This window comes from Schistocerca nitens, chromosome 1 (assembly GCF_023898315.1).
Source record: "Schistocerca nitens isolate TAMUIC-IGC-003100 chromosome 1, iqSchNite1.1, whole genome shotgun sequence".
Taxonomy (NCBI): domain Eukaryota; kingdom Metazoa; phylum Arthropoda; class Insecta; order Orthoptera; family Acrididae; genus Schistocerca; species Schistocerca nitens.
The window spans coordinates 1,173,162,372-1,173,187,889 of record NC_064614.1 but is presented as its reverse complement, the minus strand read 5'-3'; the positions used below and the strand labels follow the sequence as shown (position 1 = coordinate 1,173,187,889).

At 44.1% G+C, this 25,518-nt stretch overlaps 1 protein-coding gene across 8 annotated transcripts in view; it reads left to right on the top strand.

Annotated features, from left to right (window-relative positions):
• Positions 1-17,135, top strand: part of LOC126200108 (protein-tyrosine sulfotransferase-like) — a 971,294-nt gene extending 954,159 nt beyond the window's left edge. For all 8 annotated transcript variants that reach the window (XM_049936684.1, XM_049936679.1, XM_049936682.1 and 5 more), the window contains one exon: positions 16,128-17,135. In XM_049936684.1, the coding sequence (XP_049792641.1) occupies positions 16,128-16,494 (367 nt within the window). In that variant the 3' untranslated portion in view covers positions 16,495-17,135. The remainder of the gene's footprint in view (positions 1-16,127) is intronic.
• Positions 17,136-25,518: the final 8,383 nt, after the last annotated feature.

Below are 25,518 nucleotides of genomic sequence, written 5' to 3'. Positions count from 1 at the left end.
ATAAGTCGGAAAGTTAGCTGCTTTTTTTTACATCCCTAACTCTGCCCAGGACATAATCACCTACTTTTGTCCTACGATAGGAGCATTTTTCGTTGTGGTTCTCAGCTTTTACCCTACTATAGGTTTGACGTTAGACCGCCATAGCTTGGCAACCGATATAGATCTTTGGTGACTCACGCGGCGGTTGATCCGGCATAGGATTTTTTATTGTCTTCGAAACATGTTCCTTATATCGTGGCAATGGATAAAGCTTTCACGAAACAACAGGATCACCATTACTTACTAATGTTTGTGGAAATTTCTTACAAAATTTCAACCTACTCTGACGACTTTGAAACATGTAAGAGGAGCGCGTGAAAAACTCACGACCGTAGGATTTTTTTTTTCCAAGCGATTAAAACTTAACTTAGACGAAAGGGCGATGTATCGGTAAACCAAATTTGAGCCATCAGTCTCGCTCCAGTCCGGAGTTATTTAAACGTCTCTGTATTTGTACGTAAAATATGAACGATGCACATACGAATGGTGCCGTTATATGAGCATTAATTTCAGCACAATTAAAATCTTTTGCAAACGAATTCAAATCTTGTTCAACATACTGTAACATAGCTACAGTAAGACAGATGTTCGTATGGCTGTACAAACGACCGCTGGTCCGGGCTAAACCAAGAACTTTTTACGCTATCTTCATAGCTCAAATAGAAACCGATCACCAATATACCTACTTTTGCCCAACAGCTATTTTGCGCGCGACCTTTCCAGGCATATATATCCAGGCATCGCCTTCACTGTAACGATAGGCGTCATATGTTTTTTTTCAAGTACTCGCGTTATTGCTTACATTGCTTGTAATATGAGATCTTAATTTTGTGCAACAAGATAAGTCTATGACAACTGGAAACATCTCAAACAAACGGGTGGTGGTGTGATGTGTGATGTCGGGTGGGGGAGGAGGATCTGCGATGCCTAAAAAGCATCTGGCCAAAAGCGCCGCCGGTTTCCTTCCTGTTTATTTTTTTTCCGGCACAGTTGTCCAGTTTTTTTTTTTCTTTCTCGGCCGACAACAACGCTGCTAATGCGAAACGAAACGTTAGGTGTAAATTTTTTTAAATTTCTTGAGTGAAAACACGAAATTTCCCTTTCCTCAAGCCAGACAACGTAGTCGGAGCAGTGTTTCAAAACGGCGTCTGCATGTGAAGTAATTTACAAACAGTGTGTCGTCATTGAGTTTCTCACTACGGAGAAATAAACTGTGGTAAACATTCACGAACGTTTGTGAGAAATATATGGAACATCAGCAGTCGGCAGCTGGCGAAGTTATCGGAAGGCAGTTCGGCGGAGCTCCACGATTTGCAGTGAGCTGGGAGACTATCCACGACACTCACACCTGACATTTTGCAGCGTGCGTATGTTCTCATTTGCGATGATCGACGAGTTACGATTCGACAGGTGCCGCTACTGTCAAGCAGCGAAGGTAGCGCCGATGCAGTTATTTGCGCTCTTGGATACTCAAAATTTTGTGCTAGACGGGATCCACGTGGTCTGACAGTGGAACACAAATCTAACAGAAAAAAAAAATTGTTCTGCGTTGTCGACACGTTCTGATGCTGAGTGGGAAGCCATATCTGGCCCGTACTGTGACACGTGATGAAAAAATGCAGATCTAACATAAAATCATTTGACCTTAGTGTTTTTGCAACGACCATGCCCATTTTTTACCTTCTCATCTCGGATAGTGACAGGTGATGAAACACACATTGAGCGGGGAAACAAATGGCTTCGGGATCACAGCAAGGACTGCTACCAAAATGATAAAGAACTGGAAGGAGATAACGTGGAAAGCTAGGGTCGTACATAAAACATGATTATTGAAGGAAAAAAGATGTAGTGCGTTACTTCCTGGGCCATCTTCGTAAATGTACATCAGCACAATATAGCTCATGTATACATTTGTTTGTGTTTCATCAGTGTGGTTCCGTGTTATCTCATGGTCTTATAGTCATTCCTTATTAGAGAAAAAAAGAAAATTAGTTACTCATGCTCATAAATTAACGATAATTGCAGTTTGTGGTGCCACACAACGTGGCACTACACAAAACTGGCGCTAATAGCATAGGCACATAGGGAAATCTGTAAGTCCATGGTATTGGTGATAAGTTGAGAAAACCGTCCCGAAACATATGTGCTACAAAACGCCACTGTTTCCTGCGTGTGTATCCCGACATCAATATGGGATATAAACGCCATGCACACGTACACGGGCCGCACAACGGCTTGGCATACTCTGGATCAAATGGTCGAGCAGCTGCTGGGGTATAGCCTCCCATTCTCGCACCAGTGCCTGTCGAAGCTCCTGAAGTGTCCTAGGGGTTAGAAGACGTGCAGCGATACGTCGACAGAGAGCATCCCAGACGTGGGTTTAAACTAGGTGGGGCAGTGCGTCATCACCCATCAGGAGGAAGGTGGGAACCAATGCACCTCTGAAAAGGCGGACATACTGGTGCAAAATGACGTTCCGATACACCTGACCTGTTATAGTTCCTCTGTCAAAGACATGCAGGGGTGTATGTGCACCAATCATAATCCCATGCCACACCATCAAACTACAACCTCCATATAGGTCCCTTTCAACGACATTAAGGGATTGGTATCCGGTTCCTGGTTCACGCCAGATGAAAACCCGGCGAGAATCACTGTTCAGACTATACCTGGACTCGTCCGTGAACATAACCTGGGACCACTGTTCCAATGACCATCTACTGTGTTCTTGAGACCAGGCTTTATGGTCTCTACTGTGACCAGGGGTCAGTGGAATGCACCTTGCAGGTCTCCGTGCGAATAAACCATGTCTGTTCAGTCGTCTGTAGACTGTGAGTGCCGGCCGTGGTGGCCAAGCGGTTAAAGGCGCTACAGTCTGGAACCGCGCGACCGCTACGGTCGCAGGTTCGAATCCTGCCTCGGGCATGGATGTGTGTGATGTCCTTAGGTTAGTTAGGTTTAAGTAGTTCTAAGTTCTACGGGACTGATGACCTTAGAAGTTAAGTCCCATAGTGCTCAGAGCCATTTGAACCAAGACTGGAGACAACTGTTCCAGTGGCTGCTGTTAGGTCCCGAGCAAGGCGACCTGCAGTACTCCGTGGCCGTCTGTGGGCATTGATGGTGAGATTCGGTCTTCTTGTGGTGTTGTACACTGTGGAAGTCCCTTACTGTAGCGCCTGGACCTGTTTCCTCTCTGCTGGAATCGTTACCATAATCTTGAGACCTCACTTTGTGGCACACAGAGGGCCCGTGCTACGACCTGCTGTATTTGACCAGCCTCCAGACGCCCTAGTATTCCGCCCCTCATAACGTCATGTTTGAGCCATTTTCAACACACAGTCGCCATTAGCTCGTCTGAAACCGTCTGCACACTTACTCGTTCCACCGTACTCTGTCATGCACCAACACACCTCTGCGTATACATGCACCAATACACCTCTGCGTATGTGTACTGCTGCCAGCGCCACCGTGCGACGACCGCAGGTCAAATGCACCGCATGGTCATACCCCGAGGTGATTTAAACCCGCAAACCGCCCACCAGAGCGTTGTTTCACCATGTGTCCGCATTATCTTTAATTTTTGAGCATGAGTGTAGTCCACTCGAACTTCGGAAACAGTGCAGTACGAGGCTCTCGAGGTTGGTAAATTGAAGGGCGGCTGTCGAAATCCACAAGGGCTGTTGTATACCGCCGGCGCCTGCTGGTCTCGGAAGTTTCAAGCAGACAACTGTCAGAGCGTAGGATTGCGAGATAGAACCATATTTTGCCTCGTCGGATGTAACATCAGAATTTAGTAATGACAGAATATCTGCTCTATGTCCATGTCCATATTACATTGTAAATAGCAGACTACCGTAAGGTGTGTGGCGGACCGTACTTGTGATACTTTTATTACTTCACCATTTCCTGTTCTGTTCGGGAATTGTGCAAGAGGAGAAAGTCTATCTGCAAGGCTCTGTGAGAACTTCCCTCTGGTTTTCCCACCGTGGTCTAATCGCGAGATGTACGTGGGAGAAAGTAATACGTTGCCTCGCTCGTCTTGCTAGTTCACGACCTCGCAATGTTAACTGTGATCCTCTCACAGATGCTCAACGCCTCTCTTGTAACGTCTGCCTCTGCAGTTTGATGATCACTTCCGTGACCTCTCGCGATCATTGTACGAATCTGTGATGCAAAGTCCTGTTCTCTTTGGGATCTTGTCTGTCTCTCCTATTAAAACTGACAGATTTGCACGCTGAAAATGCGTCCTTCCAAATTTGTAAGCTACCTTTTTCTTGGGTGGATTATTATTACTTGAGATTTGTTTTAATGTAGTATGGTGATGGTATGACATGAATTCTACGTAGGCGCTGAATTTCGGTGCAGCAATGTTCGTTACGAAGTGCGTCTTGTTGCTTTTTCCGGCGGAATTACGTTTCATATGCCACTTCTCGATGTAACCTTACGTTTTTTCTGCTATTACCATAATTTCCGCGTGCTTTTTTCTTTGAGATGTGGCAATGGATCACTGTGATTTCTACGCACATTTTGTGTGTATTGGCGGAAGACGAGTCCAGTAATATCGTAGAACGTATTACGAGAAGAATTCAGACTTACGTGATTTCCACAGTCACGAAATCGATTGAAGACGGACGGAAATGAGAAGTGTTACCCTATGAGGTCCTTGACGAATGCTATCAGACTGGTACTACACTGCTTCCATGCCTATGCAATATCTGGATTATAATTTCATCCTTATGCGAGCTTAGTTTCATTATTTTCAATACAGAAAACAGCCATTCTTACAGACGACAAATGATGTGAATATGTTGTATATCTAACGTTACTGCGATTGCTCAGGTAGAAGTCACTACACAGCATGGCCAGAGCTTGTGCACGTGTACCTTATTGATGTCTTTCCGACTTTGAGAGGAAGACCTAATCATTGGCGTAAGCATGACACTGATTTGTCTCGCAGACAGTTGCGTGTAGTGCAGTGTTTGCAGAGCGAATGGAGACGGGATGGACTCAGAACGGGTCCTTCCAGAAGGAGTGTACAGCCAGAACGTTGCAGGATTGTTAGACTCGCTCTGGCGAACTCAGCAATGACAACAGCTAAAATCTGCGCGCAGATCACAGGCAGAGTGACGTCACAAACTACCGGGAATATGTTACTGGGATCTGGATTGAGGTGTAGACTTGTTATGCATCGCTTATGGCTGAAACCATACTACAGACAACAGAGACATGAATGGTCTAGCGCCAGACTCGGAGATTGAGTCATATTTTGTGGTGTTCAGCAGCGAGTCTCAGATGTGTTTATAGCTGTGAAATCGACGCCAATGTATCCATATACGACCAGCTGAAAGGACGCGGAAAGCAGCGAATCTCGAGACGCATACCGGTCTAACTCCTCGGGCCATAATTTGGGGAGCTGTTGATTGTCACAACTGGATTGATATGGTAATTGTGGACGGGAGGAGCTCGACAGTCCAGGCAGAAATCTTCATGAAACGACGCTGCATGTGTTTCAGGCATGGAAGAAATTTCTTAAGATGAAATTTTTTGCATACCACAACAAATACCGGTTGGTTATAATTTAGTTGCAGGTACTCACGGAGGTCTAGTGTGGTCTGTAGCCGGCCGGTGTGGCAGAGCGATTCTAGGCGCTTCCGTCTGGAACCGCGCGACCGCTACGGTCGCAGGTTCAAATCCTGCCTCGGGCATGGATGTGTGTGATGTCCTTAGGTTAGTTAGGTTTAAGTAGTTCTAAGTTCTAGGGAACTGATGACCTTAGATGTTAAGTCCCATAGTGCTCAGAGCCATTTGAACCATTTTTTGTGGTCTGTAATTATAGGATGGTAGCGAAACTTGCTGAGATTCGCTAAAGCGTGAATGCGGAACCGATTTATGCTGGAAAACAAATTAGTTCCCGTTCTAGCGACCAGGTGCACATCTGGCGCTGTATACTATTTGTGTGACGGTATAACATACAGGCTGTCATTTGACAAGCCATAACCATAACGTGAGCGAACAGTATGACTATCGAGAAGAGAGAGAGTGCGCTGTTAGTGAAACTATTTTATGGGAACTGCAGCAATTATAACGCTGCACTGAAAGAGTGTGAGGAGAGGCCGGATGTCATTAAATGGTTTCAAGAAGATGATAATGAAATTCGAAAAGATGGATGAGCTTGGTGTGGCAACTGGAAGAGGAAAGAGCGTTCTATCCAGGTGGAAGTTATTGACGAGAATACTATCGCTGTAACTGATCATGCAACACTGCCACAGGTAGTGGTGGCGCTCGTGCATTGTCATGGTCAACTGTACTGTAAGTTTTGCATTCTCAAAAAATGGTTCAAATGGCTCTGAGCACTATGGGACTCAACTGCTGAGGTCATAAGTCCCCTAGAACTTAGAACTACCTAAACCTAACTAACCTAAGGACAACACACACATCCATGCCCGAGGCAGGATTCGAACGTGCGACCGTAGCGGTCGCGCGGTTCCAGACTGTAGCGCCAGAACCGCTCGGTCACCAGCGGCCGGCTTTTGCATTCTATTTTACATTAGTACTCGTACGAGATCCAGACGGTGCAGCAACGGGAACCTCATGATCTGTAGCAACGTTCTGAATTGGCTCTTTGGCTTTGGTATTGCCAAGTACCGACGTTCGTGAAATATGCTGGGCATTATTCTGTGGAGTGTGAGGCACATTTTACACTACAGCGTGCAGTGAATACACAGAACTGCCGAATTTGGCATACTGCTGAGCCGCGTGTTTTACGCTTTATTCTCTGTCCGTTCTTCTTTGAAGAGAATACACTCAGGGGACTGTCAGATGTACCGTGATGTGTGCACGTTATCGAGACCTCCTTTTACTGCATGTGATTCCGGCTTTAGCAGAGCGCATCTGTGTGAAAACAATTGTTTTCATGCAAATGGGGCAACACGCCATGTCGCTCGCCCAGTGAAAGATTTGCTTAAAGCAACTCTGCACGAACGTGTTGTCTCCAGAGATTTTTCAAGTCTATGGACTGCAAGATCAGCTGATCTGAATCCATGTGACATTTGGCTCTGCGGATATCTAAAAGAACGCGTTAACCAGGGACACGTTAGGTCTCGACCTCGTGTGATGGCCTGTATACAGAAACTAGACTGCAGTTCAACTAGAACTGCTGCGCGCAACTGTTGATCACGTCGTTTTACGGAAGCTGCATTTCGTCGGTGTCTTCGGTGCTCATACTGAACAAATTGTGCAAGCGGTGGTTAATAATGAAATAAATATTATGCCTGTCTCACTTGTTTCACCTTTTCTACCCACGCTCCATTGCTAATCCATTACATATGCAATCATTTCTATACGTCTTTCTTGCATTCACAGCGCCAGATTTGCACCTGGTGGCCAAACTTTTTTTTCGCATCGTAAATGGATATTGCCATGCGATAATTACAGCTCACACTGCACATCACCGTATAAGGAGATTCAGTTTAATTATAACCAACCGGTATAGGGGTGCACTCTTGTCCGTGGGGGTCACACATCACACTAATCTTCATCTACATCCATACTCCGCAAGCCACCTGACGGTGTGTGGCGGAGGGTACCTTGATTACCTCTATCGGTTCTCCCTTCTATTCCAGTCTCGTATTTTTCGTGGAAAGAAGGATTGTCGGTATGCCTCTGTGTGGGTTCTAATCTCTCTGATTTTATCCTCCTGGTCTCTTCGCGAGATATACGTAGGAGGGAGCAATATACTGCTTGACTCCTCCGTGAAGGTATGTTCTCGAAACTTCAACAAAAGCCCCTACCGAGCTACTGAGCGTCTCTCCTGCAGAGTCTTCCACTGGAGTTTATCTATCATCTCCGTAACGCTTTCGCGATTACTAAATGATCCTGTAACGAAGCGCGCTGCTCTCCGTTGGATCTTCTCTATCTCTTCTATCAACCCTATCTGGTACGGATCCCACACCGGTGAGCAGTATTCAAGCAATGGACGAACAAGTGTACTGTAACCTACTTCCTTTGTTTTCGGATTGCATTTCCCTTAGCATTCTTCCAATGAATCTCAGTCTGGCATCTGCTTTACCGACGATCAACTTTTTATGGTCATTCCATTTTAAATCACTCCTAATGCCTACTCCCAGATAATTTATGGAATTAACTGCTTCCAGTTGCTGACCTGCTATTTTGTAGCTAAATGATAAAGGACCTTTCTTTCTATGTATTCGCAGCACATTACACTTGTCTACATTGAGATTCAATTGTCATTCCCTGCACCATGCGTCAATTCGCTGCAGATCCTCCTGCATATCAGTACAATTTTCCATTGTTACAACCTCTCGATATACTACAGCATCATCCGCAAAAAGCCTCAGTGAACTTCCGATGTCATCCACAAGGTCATTTATGTATATTGTGAATAGCAAATGTTAAAGATAAACGTCAACCCTTGTTGTATGGTGAACATCTCCACAAATTTTGATAAATATCGGACTGGCGCTGCATGGTGTATCACAAGTGTATTTTGAGGGTACAAATAGTCACAATGCTGCTTAGGTTGCCTCAAAAGTATCATAACGGACTCGCGAGTAATTACTTCCTTCACCCCCGTCCGCGACCCCTCTCCCTGGCCCCGCTGGTGATTGACGTGTGACTGAAAACTCGGTGCGCTGTGCGGGCAGAATTTTTTTCCCTCCGCGGCCGCCGGCTGCCGGCTGCATTCCACCTGTTGCAGGGCTGCCCCGTTGCACGGCCGGAATGCTCCCGCGATGGCCAGCGGGCTCTGGCGCAGCCGCGCGCCTTTTGTTTCTTCTTTTCTCTCGGCTGACAGCTCCCCGCAGTGACAGACGTCGCGGCGCAGGCATCGCGTTTCGCGCAACCTGATTCTGCCAACCCCCCCCCCTTCCCCCCCCCCCATCCATGTACTTCGCAACGTGCCAGCGAACATTGTCCAGGTGGAACCATCTCTTAAAATATTCATTTCCTTCTCGTAATAGCAGCCTTAGGTTCACAGCTGTTTCTCATTTGTGTACTCGTAAATAACTTTTCATGTAATACACATGTAGCGGAATTACTAATTATTGCGTGAGGCACAGCTATTACAGTCAACAGACATATAACGATAGGTAAAACAGCAAATAATTACTTAAAGTAGAGTGGTTTTCTGCACGTCATACACCCTTCATAGTGACAAAAACTGTTGTGTCTTCAATTCTGCGCACCGATATATCCAGGTGTCGTAAATATAACGCATAGGCAGGAATTAATTAGTAAGACAGAACCTTAAGAATTATATTTGTCGATTTTAATGAGAATTTAAAAAAAAATTAAATGTGTGTGAAATCTTATGGGACTTAACTGCTCAGGTCATCAGTCCCTAGGCTTACACACTACTTAACCTAAATTATCCCAAGGACAAACACACACACCCATGCCCGAGGGAGGACTCGAACTTCCGCCGGGACCAGCCGCACAGTCCATGACTGCAGCGCCCTGGACCGCTCGGCTAATACCGTGCGGCGAGAATTTAAAGTGTAAAAACATTTAGAGCTTCGTAAACAATTAAAATGTACGGTTGTTGCACTACATATCGCGGCAAGTCATGAGAAACAAAACAGCAAGTTAAGCCTTTTCTATTTTCATTGAATAATATTATAGGAAATAAAATTCAGAATACAACAAAGCAGAAAAGTATAAGGGTGTATGAATTTTTTCTGGTGGGACAAAAACATCTGTAACAACAGAAAGAAAAGAGTGGGTAGGCTGATGGTTGAATATGTTCTATGCCGTGGATCAGAAACATGGATTTTAAATGCTGATCTGAAAAGAAGAATAACAACTGTGGAAATGCATTATTTACGAAGGAGTGCAGAATATCAAGACTCGAAAAGAAAATTAATGATGAAGTGAGAGCGCGAATGAAGAAACACTGATAGAATGAAACAAAATCTCTAAACTGATATGGACATTTGTTGAGAATGCCAGATGACCAAAGAAATTTTTTTTTAATGGAAACCACCTGGCAGACGTAAACGAGGGAGACCACAGCGTTCTTGGAATGACCACATCAGAGGAATAATGGAGCATCCCGGGACACGCAAAGAGGAGACACCGAATAGAGATGCTTGGCAGAAGATAACAGGAATGCAACAAAATGTTGCTCTGGGTTAATTAATCCTGTAATAATAATGAAATTATATTCTGCATATAATTTTACACGAACGTGTATGTGGTGTTCATCCATGTTCCTCTTTTAGATAAAAACTGGTGTTGTGTTTTTACAACAGCATCACAGTGCATGTATTCTCACGTACATGTTGGTGCACACAATCTACCAGAGTTCAGAAGTACGTAGCAATAACTACCATTAATCAATACTGGAAGAAAACCTGATCTTCATTACGATTTATTAAAAATAACTCAAAACATAGTGAATAATGCTGCTGCCAAAATCTAGTGATAGGAAGAAACGGACAGATAGCGAGGTTAAATTACGAAATAATTTTATTTAGAAACTTGCTGAGTATTTAATTCAAAAGTATTTTACTCCTACTTTGATTACCGAACTAAATATTCATTTCCTATATGTAAACGCATCTCCGAAAGGTCGCAATGCAATCATATTTGAATAAAAATAAAATTAAGACCTTTAAATCCACTCGTTCCATGTTATTACGATACATTGTGACTGACACACGCGTCATGTGACTGACTATCTGACAAACTCGTCACACGTCGTCATCATCGAGTCAAATTCTTAACGAATTTGTAGCAAGAGAAGATGATAGTGTTGTATACAGTTTCCAAAAGACAGATTAAGAAAAAAATTGATATTTCGAATAGTTACGCCTCGAATGTAACAAAAGTGTAGCAAACATGTCAGTGTGTAAGTAATAAATAGCCACATACAATGAATTGACATTCCAAGTTAAAGCTCATCTGAAATGAATCGAATTGATATACCTGGTGGTGAGGTGGAAGTAGTGTCCACGCGAAAAAGTATTTCTCTGGGACGTTATACAACATGTAAACTGAAGTTTGATTTTGTTAGTAATAGTGATTATGACTACCATACGACGCGATAACCATTCCTATTGCTAAGCTGCTGGTAGCGCGGCAATGATTTTCGAAAGGTTGGCTGTCGAAAGCGATGGGGCATTCTGTGTAGGTTCCATTTTGAAGACTATCGTGGCTGCCACAGGATCAAAAGATATTCAATCGCGCGACGAACCAGTTCATTAGTATTTCGAGAAGGTTCTTAAATCAGTTATCCTAGAGACCGATTCAGTCGCAGTTGCAGTTAGAATCTACGCCACCCCGTCCATATACATTGCCTCATCCGAAGGTATCCCGGGCAGACCTGTTTGGTGGGAGAAAACCGGTTGTGACTCCTCGGCAAATCAAAACACGTCTGCTGTCACTTAGCAGACTACACCAGCGCTATTCCGCGAAGAGTGTGCTCTTCCATTGATCGCCAGTCGTGTGTGGCTGCTGGTGGATCCGCTGCTGTGCACAGGTGGTTGGTTGCCGAGTATATACGGGATGAATAACCTAAAACTTAAACCGCAAATAATGCGGAAATGGAAAGTACTGTTGATGTACGATTTCACAGATTGGACTTATAGTCAGAGGCTCGTATTATTAGCCAATTAATAGATTGTAATAATACTTAGAAAGTGTAATTTTTTGTGCAAACATACACTTTTTTTAAATCGAACAATCCCTATTGACATTAACAAACTAAAGATAGGGTAAATTAGAATGTCAGTGGTGTTTGCTGCAGGGCTATAGTGCGACTCGTTTACGAGGCATTGTGTTCTGTGAAGTTTCCACACCTACACGTGTTTGTTCCATTCGATCTACGTAGTTCCTAGGTACGATGTTGTTATGCTTGCGTACAGTGTGTTTGTGTATTTTTTGAGTGCAATGCGACTTGCTAGTCAGTGTGTGACAAACCGAGCAGTACGTCGTGAGTGGACGATGGGATTTAGAAATTCAGAAACAGCCGACAAGTTCAAGGTGTATGGATAGTGTAGGAAGAATGCAGTTGGTTCTTGTACGGTCTATGCGGCAAGATATCCCACATCAAAACCTGGGCAGTTGTTTATCAGTCTCTACAACCAGTTACATGAAAGTGGTAGTGTAATACCTGGAGAACGTAACAGAAGGAAACAAGTGACGACAGAAGAGGGGGAAATTAATGTTATTGCTGCTGTTGCAGTTGATTCGCACGTTTGTTCCCACACAATCGGACGAGGAGGCGGCATGAGGCGGGCAAGTGCTCTACCCATTCTCCATCGACATAAGTTCCATCCTTATCTCATCTCTCTCCATCAAGAGTTGCATGGAAACGATTATGAGAAGCCTGGTAATTTCTGTACATGGGCACAGATATGTCTTGTTTAGTGTTGAAGCCACATTTACCAATCATGGCCAGGTAAAGCGCTTGTCCTGTTGACATTCCCTGTTGGTTTCATCAGGTGGAACGACAGTGTCCATGCAGTGTGATGTGTCGGCAGAAGTGCCAACACCGTGTTGTTTGAGGAAGCCGAAATGCACGCTATAAACTCACGCAGGCTGGCGTGAGGTCTGAAACAGGATACTTAATGAATGCTATAAAGAAAAGTACGTAGCTGCTGGAATACTTATCTTTAATCCACAACTGGTGAACATTGGTCTTGTTACTGTACATGCTTCATTAGGTACATAGCAAAGGATAAATGGCGCCTTGCTAGGTCGTAGCAATTGACTAAGCTGAAGGCTATGCTAACTATCGTCTCGGCTAATGAGAGCGTATGTACAGTAACAAGACCAATGCTCACCAATTGTGGATTAAAGTTAAGTATTCCAGCAGCTACGTACTTTTCTTTATAGCATTCATTAAGTATCCTGTTTCAGACCTCACGCCAGCCTGCGTGAGCTTATAGCGTGCATTTCGGCTTCCTCAAACAACACGGTGTTGGCACTTCTGCCGACACTTCACAGTGTAAACGGGTGGTGTTGGATTGTGAACCACCAGCTCGTCGATCCATTTTTCATAGTACACTAAACACGTTCAAGTATCGCAGCCTCCTAAGAGACCATCTTCCACGGACGCTAGAAGGAACCTCTGGTACCACCGTGATGGCTGTCCAGTCCGTAGTGCACCAAGTACTGCAGTAGATCTTCACGAATTCTTCCAAATCGTTGGATTCGACGCAGAGGACCTGTACAGTGGCCACGGATATGACGCCTGTAGCCTTTTTTGTGTTTGGAAAGCTGAAAGACATTGTCTAGAAGAACATTCCAACTACAGCCGAGATGACGTGCCAGCTCGGACATGTCCGCTCAAATGCTAGGACGTGTGTTGCAGTCGTTCCATACTAGACAGGAAGCGTGTATTGCCGCTGCCGGTGATCATTTTGAACACATCCTGTGACGGTCAACTATCTCGTTACTTCGATAACGTTGGATGCCGAAGAAGTGTATTAAAATTTGTGCTGCGGCGAGGACTTGAACCCGGTTCTTCTTGCTTACTAGACAGATATGCTGGCCATTACACTACCGCAGCATTATGGTCAATACAGCTGCCCGAATTACCCAAGTCAAGTGGCCTCCCCAACACAAACTCCAATTTCACATCTCCCCTTATATTTTCCCTATTACCAGGGCTCTCCGACATTGGAATAGCACCCCAGCATTGGACGCCGTGGGGAAGTACTGTACTACATGTGATCGTATGGATCTAAAATTAAAATTTCCCTGTGACATTTAAGTCTCTAATTTATCTACGATAACGTTGGAAGCTGAAGATGTGAATTAATATTTATGCTGCGGCCGGAACTCGAACTGGGTCTTCTTGCTTACTTGGCAGATATGCCGACCATTACACTGCCGCAACATTACTGGCCAGAATCAGCGTAACTAATGTATGCAGGTAACTAGTGTATGTTGTTCTTTAGTGGGTACTACCAGAGATATTGTACAAGTGTCTGTGTGGCAACGTTTCAAAATACGATATCTCGTAAATGAGTCGCACTGTCATCCTCCAACAAACACCACTGACATTCTAATTTACACTACTTCTAGTCTGATAATGCCTATAGGCATTATTCCATTTAAAAAAATGTATATATGCACAAAAAATACTTTCTAAGTGGTGTTACAATCTGGTGATAGGCTAACTATGAGTGGCGCTGACTACTACCAATGCATTCTGTGAAACTGCCCATCAATAGCACTTCCCATTTCCTGAATATTTGCAAGGCACGTTTTAGGTGGTTCACCCTGTACTGCACCTCCGTGAGTCCATCTGCCTACAGTTCACTGTGATACCGTAGTAAATTTCATAGTGCGCGTAACAACAAAGAGCGTTCTGTGATGCGCAACGTAGTCCGTGGCCGATTTTGCGTGAATTGCGCGGTTATCGAACTCGTTGTTCCACAGTCTACGAATGTTTTAAAAACTGGTTACTCATGTACCATTACCCTGTCCCATCACCCTCTCCCTTCTTCTAGTCAGTGCTTTCCACGTATTCCTTTTGACGCCGATTCCCCTTAGAGCCTCCTCATTCCTTGCCAATCGACCCGCCGGCACGTGGGTGAGGTTACGATGATGACAGACCCCTCGGCCAACGACTCACCAAGGTTTTTTCACTGCTAGATCTCCGTAAGACATCCTGTGAATACGTGCTATGCTCTGGTTTTGGGCCAAGCGAAGCTTAGTGAGAGCTCTCTGCTCGGAACGTACCTCCGTTACAGACGCCATTTTGAAGGCTACGTTTAGCGCCGCCGTTTATCGGACCTTCATGAAACTATGGGGCCTGGAGCGGGAATGTTGCACGATTTCCCACAGCAAATTCCGCATTTTTTTCAATCGCAATTGTCTGAAAAAAAGATGTGTTGCTTTACTTAACGCCCGTCGTACATTGATTACCTTTCTTGCCTTTAGCTCAAGCCCATTTTCTCGAGAACTTTTTTTTTGCGTTGAGAAATTATCTGAAAGTATCTTGATTTATCTAAAGTCTTGCTTCCATTATAAAGTGCAACGTCAGAATGCCTGTCTGATGCCTTTACCTCTTCGAAGACAAATTGATAGTTACACTAGTGGCCATTAAAATTGCTTCACCACGAAGATGACGTGCTACAGACACAAAATTTAACCGACAGGAAGAATATGCTGTGATATGCAAATGATTAGCTCTTCAGAGCATTCACACAAGGTTGGCGCCGGTGGCGACATCTACAACGTGCTGACACGAGGAAAGTTTCCAACCGATTTCTCATTCACAAACAACAGTTGACTGGCGTTGCCTTTCTCATTCACAAACAACAGTTGACTGGCGTTGCCTGGTGAAACGTTGTTGTGATGCCTCGTGTAAGGAGGAGAAATGCGTACGATCACGTTTCCGACTTTGGTAAAGGTCGGATTGTAGCCTATCGCGATTGCGGTTTGTCGTTTCGCGACATTGCTGCTAGCGTTGGTCGAGATCCAGTGACTGTTAGCAGAATATGGAATCGGTGGGTTCAGGAGGGTAATACGGAACGCCGTGCTGGATCCCAAAGGCCTCGTATCACTAGCAGCCGAGATGACAGGTATCTTATCCGCATGGCTGTAACGGATCTTGCAGCCACGTCTCGATCCGTGAGTCAACAGATGGGGACGTTTGCAAGACAACAACCATCTACACGAACAGTTCGACTAAGTTTGCAGCAGCATGGACTCTCAGCTTGGAGACGATGGCTGCGGTTACCCTTGATGCTGCATCACAGACAGGAGCGCCTGCGATGGTGTACTCAACGACGAACCTGGGTGCCAAGGCCGTTATTACAGCCAGAGGTGGTTGTTCTGGGTACTGATTTCTCAGGATCTATGCACCCAAATTGCGTGAAGATGTAATCACATGTCAGTTCTGGTATAATATATTTGTGCAATGAATACCCGTTTATTATCTGCATTTCTTCTTGGTGTAGCAGTTTTAATGGCCAGTAGTGTACTTAAGAGATACTCAGTTTTAGTTTCGATACATGCCAGAATTTGAACTTAACGTACGTGTTCCTTATAAGTTCTTCAGCGGCTGCATCTGCTGACATGTCCCGCCAATGTTTTTCACGTGTCTGTGTGTGCAGGGTGGAGCGGTCATCTGACCAGGTGATCAAGCCGGTGAACCTGGAGGCGCTGACCAAGTGGGTGGGCCAGATCCCGGAGGACGTGGTGCGCGACATGGCGGAGATCGCGCCCATGCTGTCGGTGCTGGGCTACGACCCGTACGCCAACCCGCCCGCCTACGGCAGCCCCGACGCCGCCGTCGCCGACAACACGAACCGCATCCGCGCCGACGGCCGGCTCTGGGAGGACCGAGCGCGCTCGCTGCTCAGCCCGCAGCGCTCGTTCCACGCCCCCGCAGACGTGGACGACGCGGGGCCCGCCGCCGCCGCCTCCGAGCCGCCCCCGGCGCCCGCCGCCCCCGCGCCGGCGCCCGCACGCGCTTCGTGATGAACCCCGGTCGCTCGGCACCGGACAGCCCGGCCTACCTGTCACAGATCTCTCAACTCGTGTGCGTTAGTGGAAAGCTCTTCCAGAAGACCGTAATGAAGTTGTGTCGCCCCAGTTGTTGCCGTGTTCTATACGCCACCCATCACATGCCTTCGGAAGTTCCCTTGAATGTGGACGAAAGGCGGGACTGTGCTCTGTGAATGAGACGAAGCTATCTGCTATTTTTCTGCACGTGCCAAGAGGTGTCTTGGAGACTTCTCGTACCCGTGACACTTTGACAGTCGACATCTTTTCGTTTATTTGGATTTAGTTTCGAACGTTTCGTTATAGTTGCAAGCATTAACTGGTTTGTTTCGTTTTGTTCATGACTAGAAATACTAGAAATAGTCTCTGTATAACATATATGTCACAATTTGTTTGTTTGACTGATTTAGTTGGTATCTGTGTAAGCTCGTTGAAGAAAGAAAGAAAGACTTTCTTTTGTGTTGCGCCAGGCGAAGAATAAATTTAGCTTTAACTGTGTTGAATACCGCATTTTTTTTATTTGTAATGGACACGAAACTTCGTGTTCGATATGAGCAGAATCAAATGACAGTCTAGAGTTGTCTTTGTAAATAAAATAAAAATTGTGTGTCTATGAAGACCTGTACACTGTTTCTACTCGTTTTCCAACAGAAGATATGCCCGTCTCAGAACAGAAAAATATGATGTCAAAAATTTTATGTGTTCTCGGCAGTAACAAAGCAACTAAATATGGCCGCGCGGGATTAGCCGAGCGGTCTAGGGGCTGCAGTCATGGACTGTGCGGCTGATCCCGGCGGAAGTTCGAGTCCTCCCTCGGACATGGGTGTGTGTGTTTGTCCTTAGGATAATTTAGGTTACGTAGTGTGTAAGCTTAGGGACTGATGACCTTAGCAGTTATAAGATTTCACACACAGTTGAAAATTTTTTTGAACTAAATATGATTTTTTTCCTTCAATTTTATTCGAAGACAAAACCGACTCGAGTCTCAACGTTTCTTGGAGATTTAGCTCAACATAAGATTCGTAAATGCTCACGTACTGGTAAAGGGTTGCAATACCTATTTTCGTTTCAAGAAATCGATACCTTTATTCACGTTGCCATCAAAGAGACAGTGACATTCTGAGGATACACACTGAATGACGTTAGGACACTATCTCCCGAGGAATCGTATATGGTTCTTTCTAAATGTTTTCACATTCACCCACAAATTTCACTGGAGTCAGAAATCAGAGAGATGCTACATGTAGCGTGCGTCGTGGAGAACCGCCCCGACAGTAAAACTGTGTCTCTGTCGGTCCATTATTGACAGGGGACATTGGGGGGTACGTACTTTTCAGTTCAATAAACTTTACAGCCGTATGCTTAAGGTTATTTTTATTTTATTTCGAACGCAACCAGTTTCAGCAATTCATTTTGCCATCTTCACGCCCCATACGCTTTTTTCGAAACTACGAGATTATCCAGTTTTATGGCGCTGTACGATAAACTCGTTGATTCGAAAAAAGCGAATGGGGCCTGAAGATGGCAATTTGAGTCGCCGAAACTGATTGCGTTCGAAATAAAATAACTTGAGGTATACGGCTGTTGGTAAAGTTTACTGAATCGAAACTGATAAAACTGAGTGTTTTCTCTTAATGTGCCTATGATAATTTGAAAACACCAAACCGTTTGAACAGTGTTTGCGATTTATAACGTTGTGAATGTCTATAAAGGGTCCTTTTCCAGCACATTGTAACGGCATTCAGTGAGAAAACTGGCGTACACTCATTACTTATAGAAATGGACAGTTCAATCCAGTAGTCGTCAAACATTTTTGGTCACGGGTGAATACTGACATGGTGGGGTGGCACTTGGGGTCGCATATCTACCGATCTTACTATTAGCTGGGTAACATGCATAAATTAATGAGCGCGCAGTAGACTAGCTGTAATAAGGGCGCCATAAAGTGGCCGCCAATCACCAGGTACAATCGGTTCAAAGTCGACATCATTCGGAACACTTCGTGTCGACTGATCTGTGTTTCAGATTGCTGCCACCCTCATCGACCCCAAAGTTGTGAGGGTGTGATTGCCTGCCGAAGCGTTATTACACGGAAGAGCAAAAGAAACACGTACACCTGCCTAATGTCGTGTAGGGTCCCAGCGAGCATGTGGAAGGGCCGCAACATGACTTTGCATGGGCTCGGCTAATGTCCGAAGTAGTGGTGGAGGGAACTGACACCATGAACCCTGCAGGATCGTCCATGAATCCCCAAGTACGAGGGAGTGGAAATCTCTTCTGGACAGCACGTTGCATGACATCCCAGATATGCTCAATAATGTTCATGTCCGGGGAGTTTGGTGGCCAGCAGAAGTGTTTAAACTCACAAAAGAGTGTTCCTGGAGCCACTCTGTAGCAAATCTGGAAGTGTGGTGTGTCGCATTGTCCTGCTGGAATAGCCAAATTCCGTCGGAATGCACAATGGACATGAATGCACGGAGGTGATCAGACAGGATGCTTAAGTACCTGTCACCTGTCAGAGTCGTATTTAGGCGTATCAGGGGTGTCATATCCCTAGCAACTGCACACGCGCCACACCATTACAGAGCCTCCATCAGATTGAACAGTCCCCTGCTGACATACAGGGTCCATCGATTCGTGAGGTTGTCTCCATACCCATACTCCTCCATCCGATCGATACAATTTGAAACGAGACACGTCCGACAAGGCAATATGTTTCCAGTCATCAAAAGTCCACTGTCCATGTTGACGGGTCCAGGCAAGGCTTAAAAGCTTTGTGTAGTGCAGTGGTCGTGGTTAGTGTTTAACGTCCCGTCGACAACGAGGTCATTAGAGACGGAGCGCAAGCTCGGGTTAGGGAAGGATTGGGAAGGAAATCGGCCGTGCCCTTTCAAAGGAACCATCCCGGCATTTGCCTGAAACGATTTAGGGAAATCACGGAAAACCTAAATCAGGATGGCCGGAGACGGGATTGAACCGTCGTCCTCCCGAATGCGAGTCCAGTGTGCTAACCACTGCGCCACCTCGCTCGGTGTAGTGCAGTCATCAAGGGTATGCGAGTGGGCCTTCGGCTCCGAAAGTCCATATTTATGAGGTTTCGTTGAATGGTTCGCACGGTGACACTTGTTGATGACCCAGAATTGCAATCTGCAGCAGTTTGCGGAAGGGTTGCACTTCCGTCACCCTGAACGATTCTATTCAGTCGTCGTTGGTCCCGTTCCGGCGGAGGTTCGAGTCCTCCCTCGGGCATGGGTGTGTGTGTTTGTTCAAAAATGGTTCAAATGGCTCTGAGCACTATCGGACTTAACTGCTGAGGTCATCAGTCCCCTAGAACTTACAACTACTTAAACCTAACTAAGGACATCACACACATCCATGCCCGAGGCAGGATTCGAACGTGCGACCGCTACGGACGCACGGTTCCAGACTGTAGCGCCTAGAACCGCTTGGCCACTCCGGCCGGCTGTGTGTTTGTACTTAGGGTAAATTAGGTTAAGTAGTATGTAAGCTTAGGGACTGATGACCTTAGGAGTTGTCCCATAAGACTTCACACACATTTGAACATTTTTGGTCCCGTTCCTGCAGGATCATTTTCCGGCAGCATCGATGTCTGAGATTTGATGTTTTACCGGATTCCTGATATTCACGGTACACTCGTGAAATGGTCATACGGGAAAATCCCCAATACATCGCCACCTCGCAGATGCTGTGAACCATCGTTCGTGCACCGACTATAACACCAGATTCCAACTCACTTTAATCTTGATAACGTGCCATTGTAGCAGCATAAGCCAATATAACAACTGCGCCGGACACTTGTTGTCTTACATATCTGTTGCCGACCGCAGAGCCGTATTCTGCGTCTTTACATATCTCTGTATTTGAATAGGCATGCGTATACCGATTTATTTGGCTCTTTAGTGTATTTGACGGAATCGAACCGGAGGGTCAAGAGGGAGCAACGCTAACAACTAATACGAAACAAGTGTTTCGGTGTTCGGAAGGCTGTGGATGTGTAATGACATATCCAGAAAACACAGGGACTTTGAAAGAGCCGTACTCGATGGCAAGAATTAGTTTGCAGAATCCCGCTTTATAATATTGAAGGGAGTACATTTACAAAAACTAGAAGTAAAAATAGTTTATTACAGAACGTACATTTACTACGGTGGAAGCAAGATTCTGCTGCTTTTTGCGATTTCGGTATTGCAACTGAATTTGCGTTGTGAACAGTTTTTATTGGCTGTCGTGTGTAACAGTTGCAGTAACTTTGAATCCTATGAAGGCCTATTACTCTTTCTGAGTTTTCTAATTGACCATTTTTATCTAGACAGAATGTAAATGAAAGCTCTTAGCATTCTTATGTAGCACTAAATTTCAGAAGCCAGTATTGTCTTCTTGTCTGAATTTTTCGTCCACTTTCCACTAACGTACAAGCATAAAATAATGGAACTTTATGGAAGTAGTGTTTGACGAGAGAGCGGAATGGTGGAGGGAAAAAAAAAGAGTTTTTAACTCTGCTTATAAGACAACCGCCTCTGTTTGCGAGATGTTATCTTAACGACGCATTCCTGTTCAGCATACTAGTGGTATTCCTCCTTGTTGTCAGATAGAATGACAGTAACACACGCTGCAAGCAGGAGAGAAACGTGAAAAATAAGATGGGGGTGCAGATGATTGGGTGTTGACACATGTGGCTCAATATGGGAGTGCAACCACTGAACTTTTTACGGGTAACAAGCCTAGGTTGTACCGTTGGAGAGTGCCTCACTAGGATGCTCTAAACATGCGTTTTAGGTACAGCTCTCAATAGTCCCCACAAGTTTTGAATTACATCTGTAACACGAATCTGCTGGAACTCTAACTCGAAGTTATTGCTTGTGATCGTGGATGACTGGAAAAAGACGAAAGAGGTTTCCTGTGAACAGTCTTTGATAATTCCACTCAGCACGCCAAAGATTTTCTAAATGACGTGAATTAATTTGAATTTACGTTTTTGGCAGCAGTATTTCATGGCATATTTTGTTTGACGCGCATACTGTTCCGTGTCATGGAGATCACTGGACGTTAACTACTGCATATCTGAGGTAAAGACTGTGGTATGCTAAGAAACAAGAGGTACGAACAGTATTTTTCAGTTGCCTTTCAAAAGACTAGAAAAATGGGAGATATGCGCCAAGATGTGTTCAAATGTAATGAGCATAGTATTACGAAATATTGGATCACATTTTGAAGAAAATGGATGAAAAATTTTGGGAATGTGAAAAAAATTCAGTTTGTTTGCCTTACCTATACCACAAAATTTGAAGAATATCATACGTGTTTGCCTTATAATGCACTTGAAAAGTTGCAAAATTCTTGTGGACCTGTATTCCCCAATAAACAACGCTTTAAGAAACGAACTCTGTATTTTGTATGCCCATGAAAAGTACAGAAAGATTTCCACCGGATAAATGTTAGAAAGGCCATTTTTGCGGATATCATATATACGAGTTAATTTTTGGCCTGCGGAGCTGTTTCATATGAACGAAAAATTCAAATTCTTATTTCACGTAAAACCCCTAACAGAGTATTCCAAAAGCCTCTTTCGAATCACGTCCAATTACAACTGGAATAACTCACTGATTCAACCATCGTTAGATTTTAGCCTATTCCTGATTGAAAAAAGAATCACTATGTTGGATTTATTTTGAAAAGACCGCGCACCATCTTGAAGAAAATATAGTTCGCCTTGGCGATGTGCAACCAACTATTAGCAGTAGTACGGACTGCGCAAACGGATTTCTTTGTTGCGATGTGTGAGTGAAACGAGTGCCAGACGTAGCCAATACATTCCGTATTTAATTTTATTGCAAACTCACAACTCTATCGGGCGTAAAGTGATGGCCCTTCAAGTGCGTACGTGGTGCACATTCGCTCGCCATAGACCTATCATCACTTCAGGTAAGTAAAGCCAGATTTTATCTTTTTGCAATTAATCCGTGATGCTTGTCTTCAAATTTAGAGCATTTATTTTATGTATTCAATTATCGTGACCGGATACACCAATAGACATTAGCAACAGCTTCTGCCTCAGTACCACCCATGTGGCAGTTGGTCATCCTACCACAGAACCTCACAGCCCATCAAAATACAGTCAGCTTGCTTTACTGTGTTAAACAACTTCAGGCAACTAAAAAGTATGTTTTATAGGGAATTGTTGAGAGTTACATTGAACTACATTAGGTAACTGATATTTGATTCTGAACATCACGTACCATATGTACAAAAAATTACAAAACTCCGATTACTGTGTGGTCTCTTTGTCAGTTTGCAACTTGTGATAAAAAATGTCTCAGTTCAAGGCAAAATCTTAGTATGGCGTCAGTTAGTAAACAAAAATGACTTAAGAAGAGGAAAGTTACAGAGGAATTGAGAACTTTTCAAGATAAGTGGACTGTAAACCATTTTTTGTGGAACATAAAACAAACCTCGTATGTCTGATATGCAATGAATCTATCTCTGTTCCAAAAGAATATAACAATAACAGCAAACGGCATTACGAAACTAAAAACGCACAGTTATGTTTGATAAGTACAAGGAACAGTTTTGACAAGACCCAGTAAACGACTTAAAAGGAAATTTTCTGCTCAACAGCAGAGAGTTACAAGGACGAATTCAGAGTCAACATGCTATGTGAAAGCGAGTTATGTAGCAGCTCTGATTCCGGGAAAAAGGTCAAAGCCACATTCAGATGAAACGGTTAAAGAATGCTTAGACACCGTCGTTTAAACTGTGTGTCCAGAAAGGAAAAAGGTGTTGTCAAAAATAAGCCTGCCTCGTCAGACATACTACACGTATGGATGAAATTGGAAGACAAATTGAAGATTATTTTATAAATCGTGCATCTGAGTTTATATTTTACTCTCTAACTTTGGATGAATGCACAAATATGGCGGATACCGCAAAAGTGGCGTTTTATGACAGAGGTATTGGTACACATTTTAATAAAACAGAAGAATTAGCTGCATTGCACCCACTTCGGGATAACAAGAAGTCACGAGATCTGTTGGAAGCGGTTATATCGACATTAAGTCGCCTCTCGTTAAAATTTAACTACCTAACGCGGCTAACAACGAATGGTGCTCCAGGAATGGCTGGAGAACACGATGGTTTACTTCAGTTAATAAAAAACGAGGCCCGCGAAATTGGCAATATGTCGATCTAAACTTTCATTGCATTAGCCATCAAGAGAATTTATGTGCCAAGTCCCTCAAAATGGACCATGTCAAAACAGTGAACTTTATTAAGTCGAAGGGACTGATCACCGTCAGTTCCAAGTATTTCTTAAATCTTTGGATTCAGAGCATGATAACATTTCGTGTTATACAGAAGTGAAGTGGCTAACCCGTATGAAAATGTTGAAAAGAGTGTTTGATTGCAAGAAATGCAGTCAGTCTTTGAATGTAAGTAAAAGAAACTCCCAGAGTTCGAGGATAAAGAATGGCTTTCTGACTTCCAAATGAATCTTGGGCTTTGGGAACAACAGTTACGAACAAAATACTTCACACATTTTCCTACACTGTCAAAGCAAATAGACACCACAAAGGCGGCAGTGATTAAATACGCTTTTTGATATCTGACTTGAAATTCGAGTTAGAAAACCGAATCCATGATTTTAAGAAACATCGTACGCTTTTTTCTTTATTTGCTGTGCCATTCTCCGCAGACATATGTTCACTACCGAGATATTTACGAATGGTACGCTGCGAAATGCAATGTGATGCACAGTTAAAAGATAAATTTAATCAGGTTGGTTTGGAAGAGTTCTGCAAAACATATTTGGCCAAGAAGAAATATCCAGCGTATTATAAACATGCTTTAAGAATTATTTCGTTATTTGGAAATACTTGTGTGTGTGAACTGATGAATTCACAAATGAGATCATGAATTACTGCTATTCATCCAGAAAACTCTTTGCATGTAACAACAACTTCAGTTGACATCAACATTGATACAAGACCAACTTTGCTAACGCCCTCTCAATAGTCGCCTCTTGCACAACTACAGAAAAACCTTGAAAAGTGCACATTAAGAAAAACAGCTATCTCGTGATGACTGGGTGTTGTGTGATGTTCTTAGGTTAGTTAGGTTTAAGTAGTTCTAAGTTCTAGGGGACTGATGACCATAGATGTTAAGTCCCATAGTGCTCAGAGCCATTTGAACCATTTTTTTTAAAAAACAGCTATGCTAAACACCCATATTTTATTTTGAGTAACAGCGTTCCGTTAAATGCAATGCAGCATCATATAATTACAAAACAAAAGTATTCATAACTTTACAGGGTGAAAAGTATTTAAACCGACAAACTCTGGGAGGTTGTAGGGGACATAAAAAAATATTTTTCCCTAATCTTATTTTTTTCTTTGAGGAGTATTTAAACCGGTAGAGGAAGATTTCTCTGGCGGCAAATTAATTAAACCAACAAATACTTTTCCATTTTTTGTGACCAAGAGACAACACATGAACACAACCCAATTTCAATTACAGTAGATTTTCAAAAATGCCTCCATTGACACGTACACAAAGGTTACACCGTCGGATCATGTTCTGTCTGACACGGGAAAAAACCCCAGGAGTATCCCGAATTGTTCCTGCTGCTGCTGCTGCTACTATCCGGGCAACCAGATTCTCTTCTGATGCAATAGGAGTTGCGTAAACAAGGTTGTGCATCTCTCCCCACACGAAAAACTCCACAGGGAACATATCTGGGGATTGAGCAGGCCATGGTACAGGACCACCTCTGCCAATCCACGTTTCTGGGAACCGTCGGTCCAGGAGTCGACGCACACGACGACTGAAATGTGCCGGCGCCCCGTCATGTTGGAACCACATGTGTTGTCTTGTAGGGAGCGGGACGTCTTCCAGCAATTCTGGCAATGCTCTGGCGAGAAAATTGTAATAGTGCCTGCCATTTAATGGCCTAGGTAGCAGATACGGCCCAATTAAACAGTCCCCAAC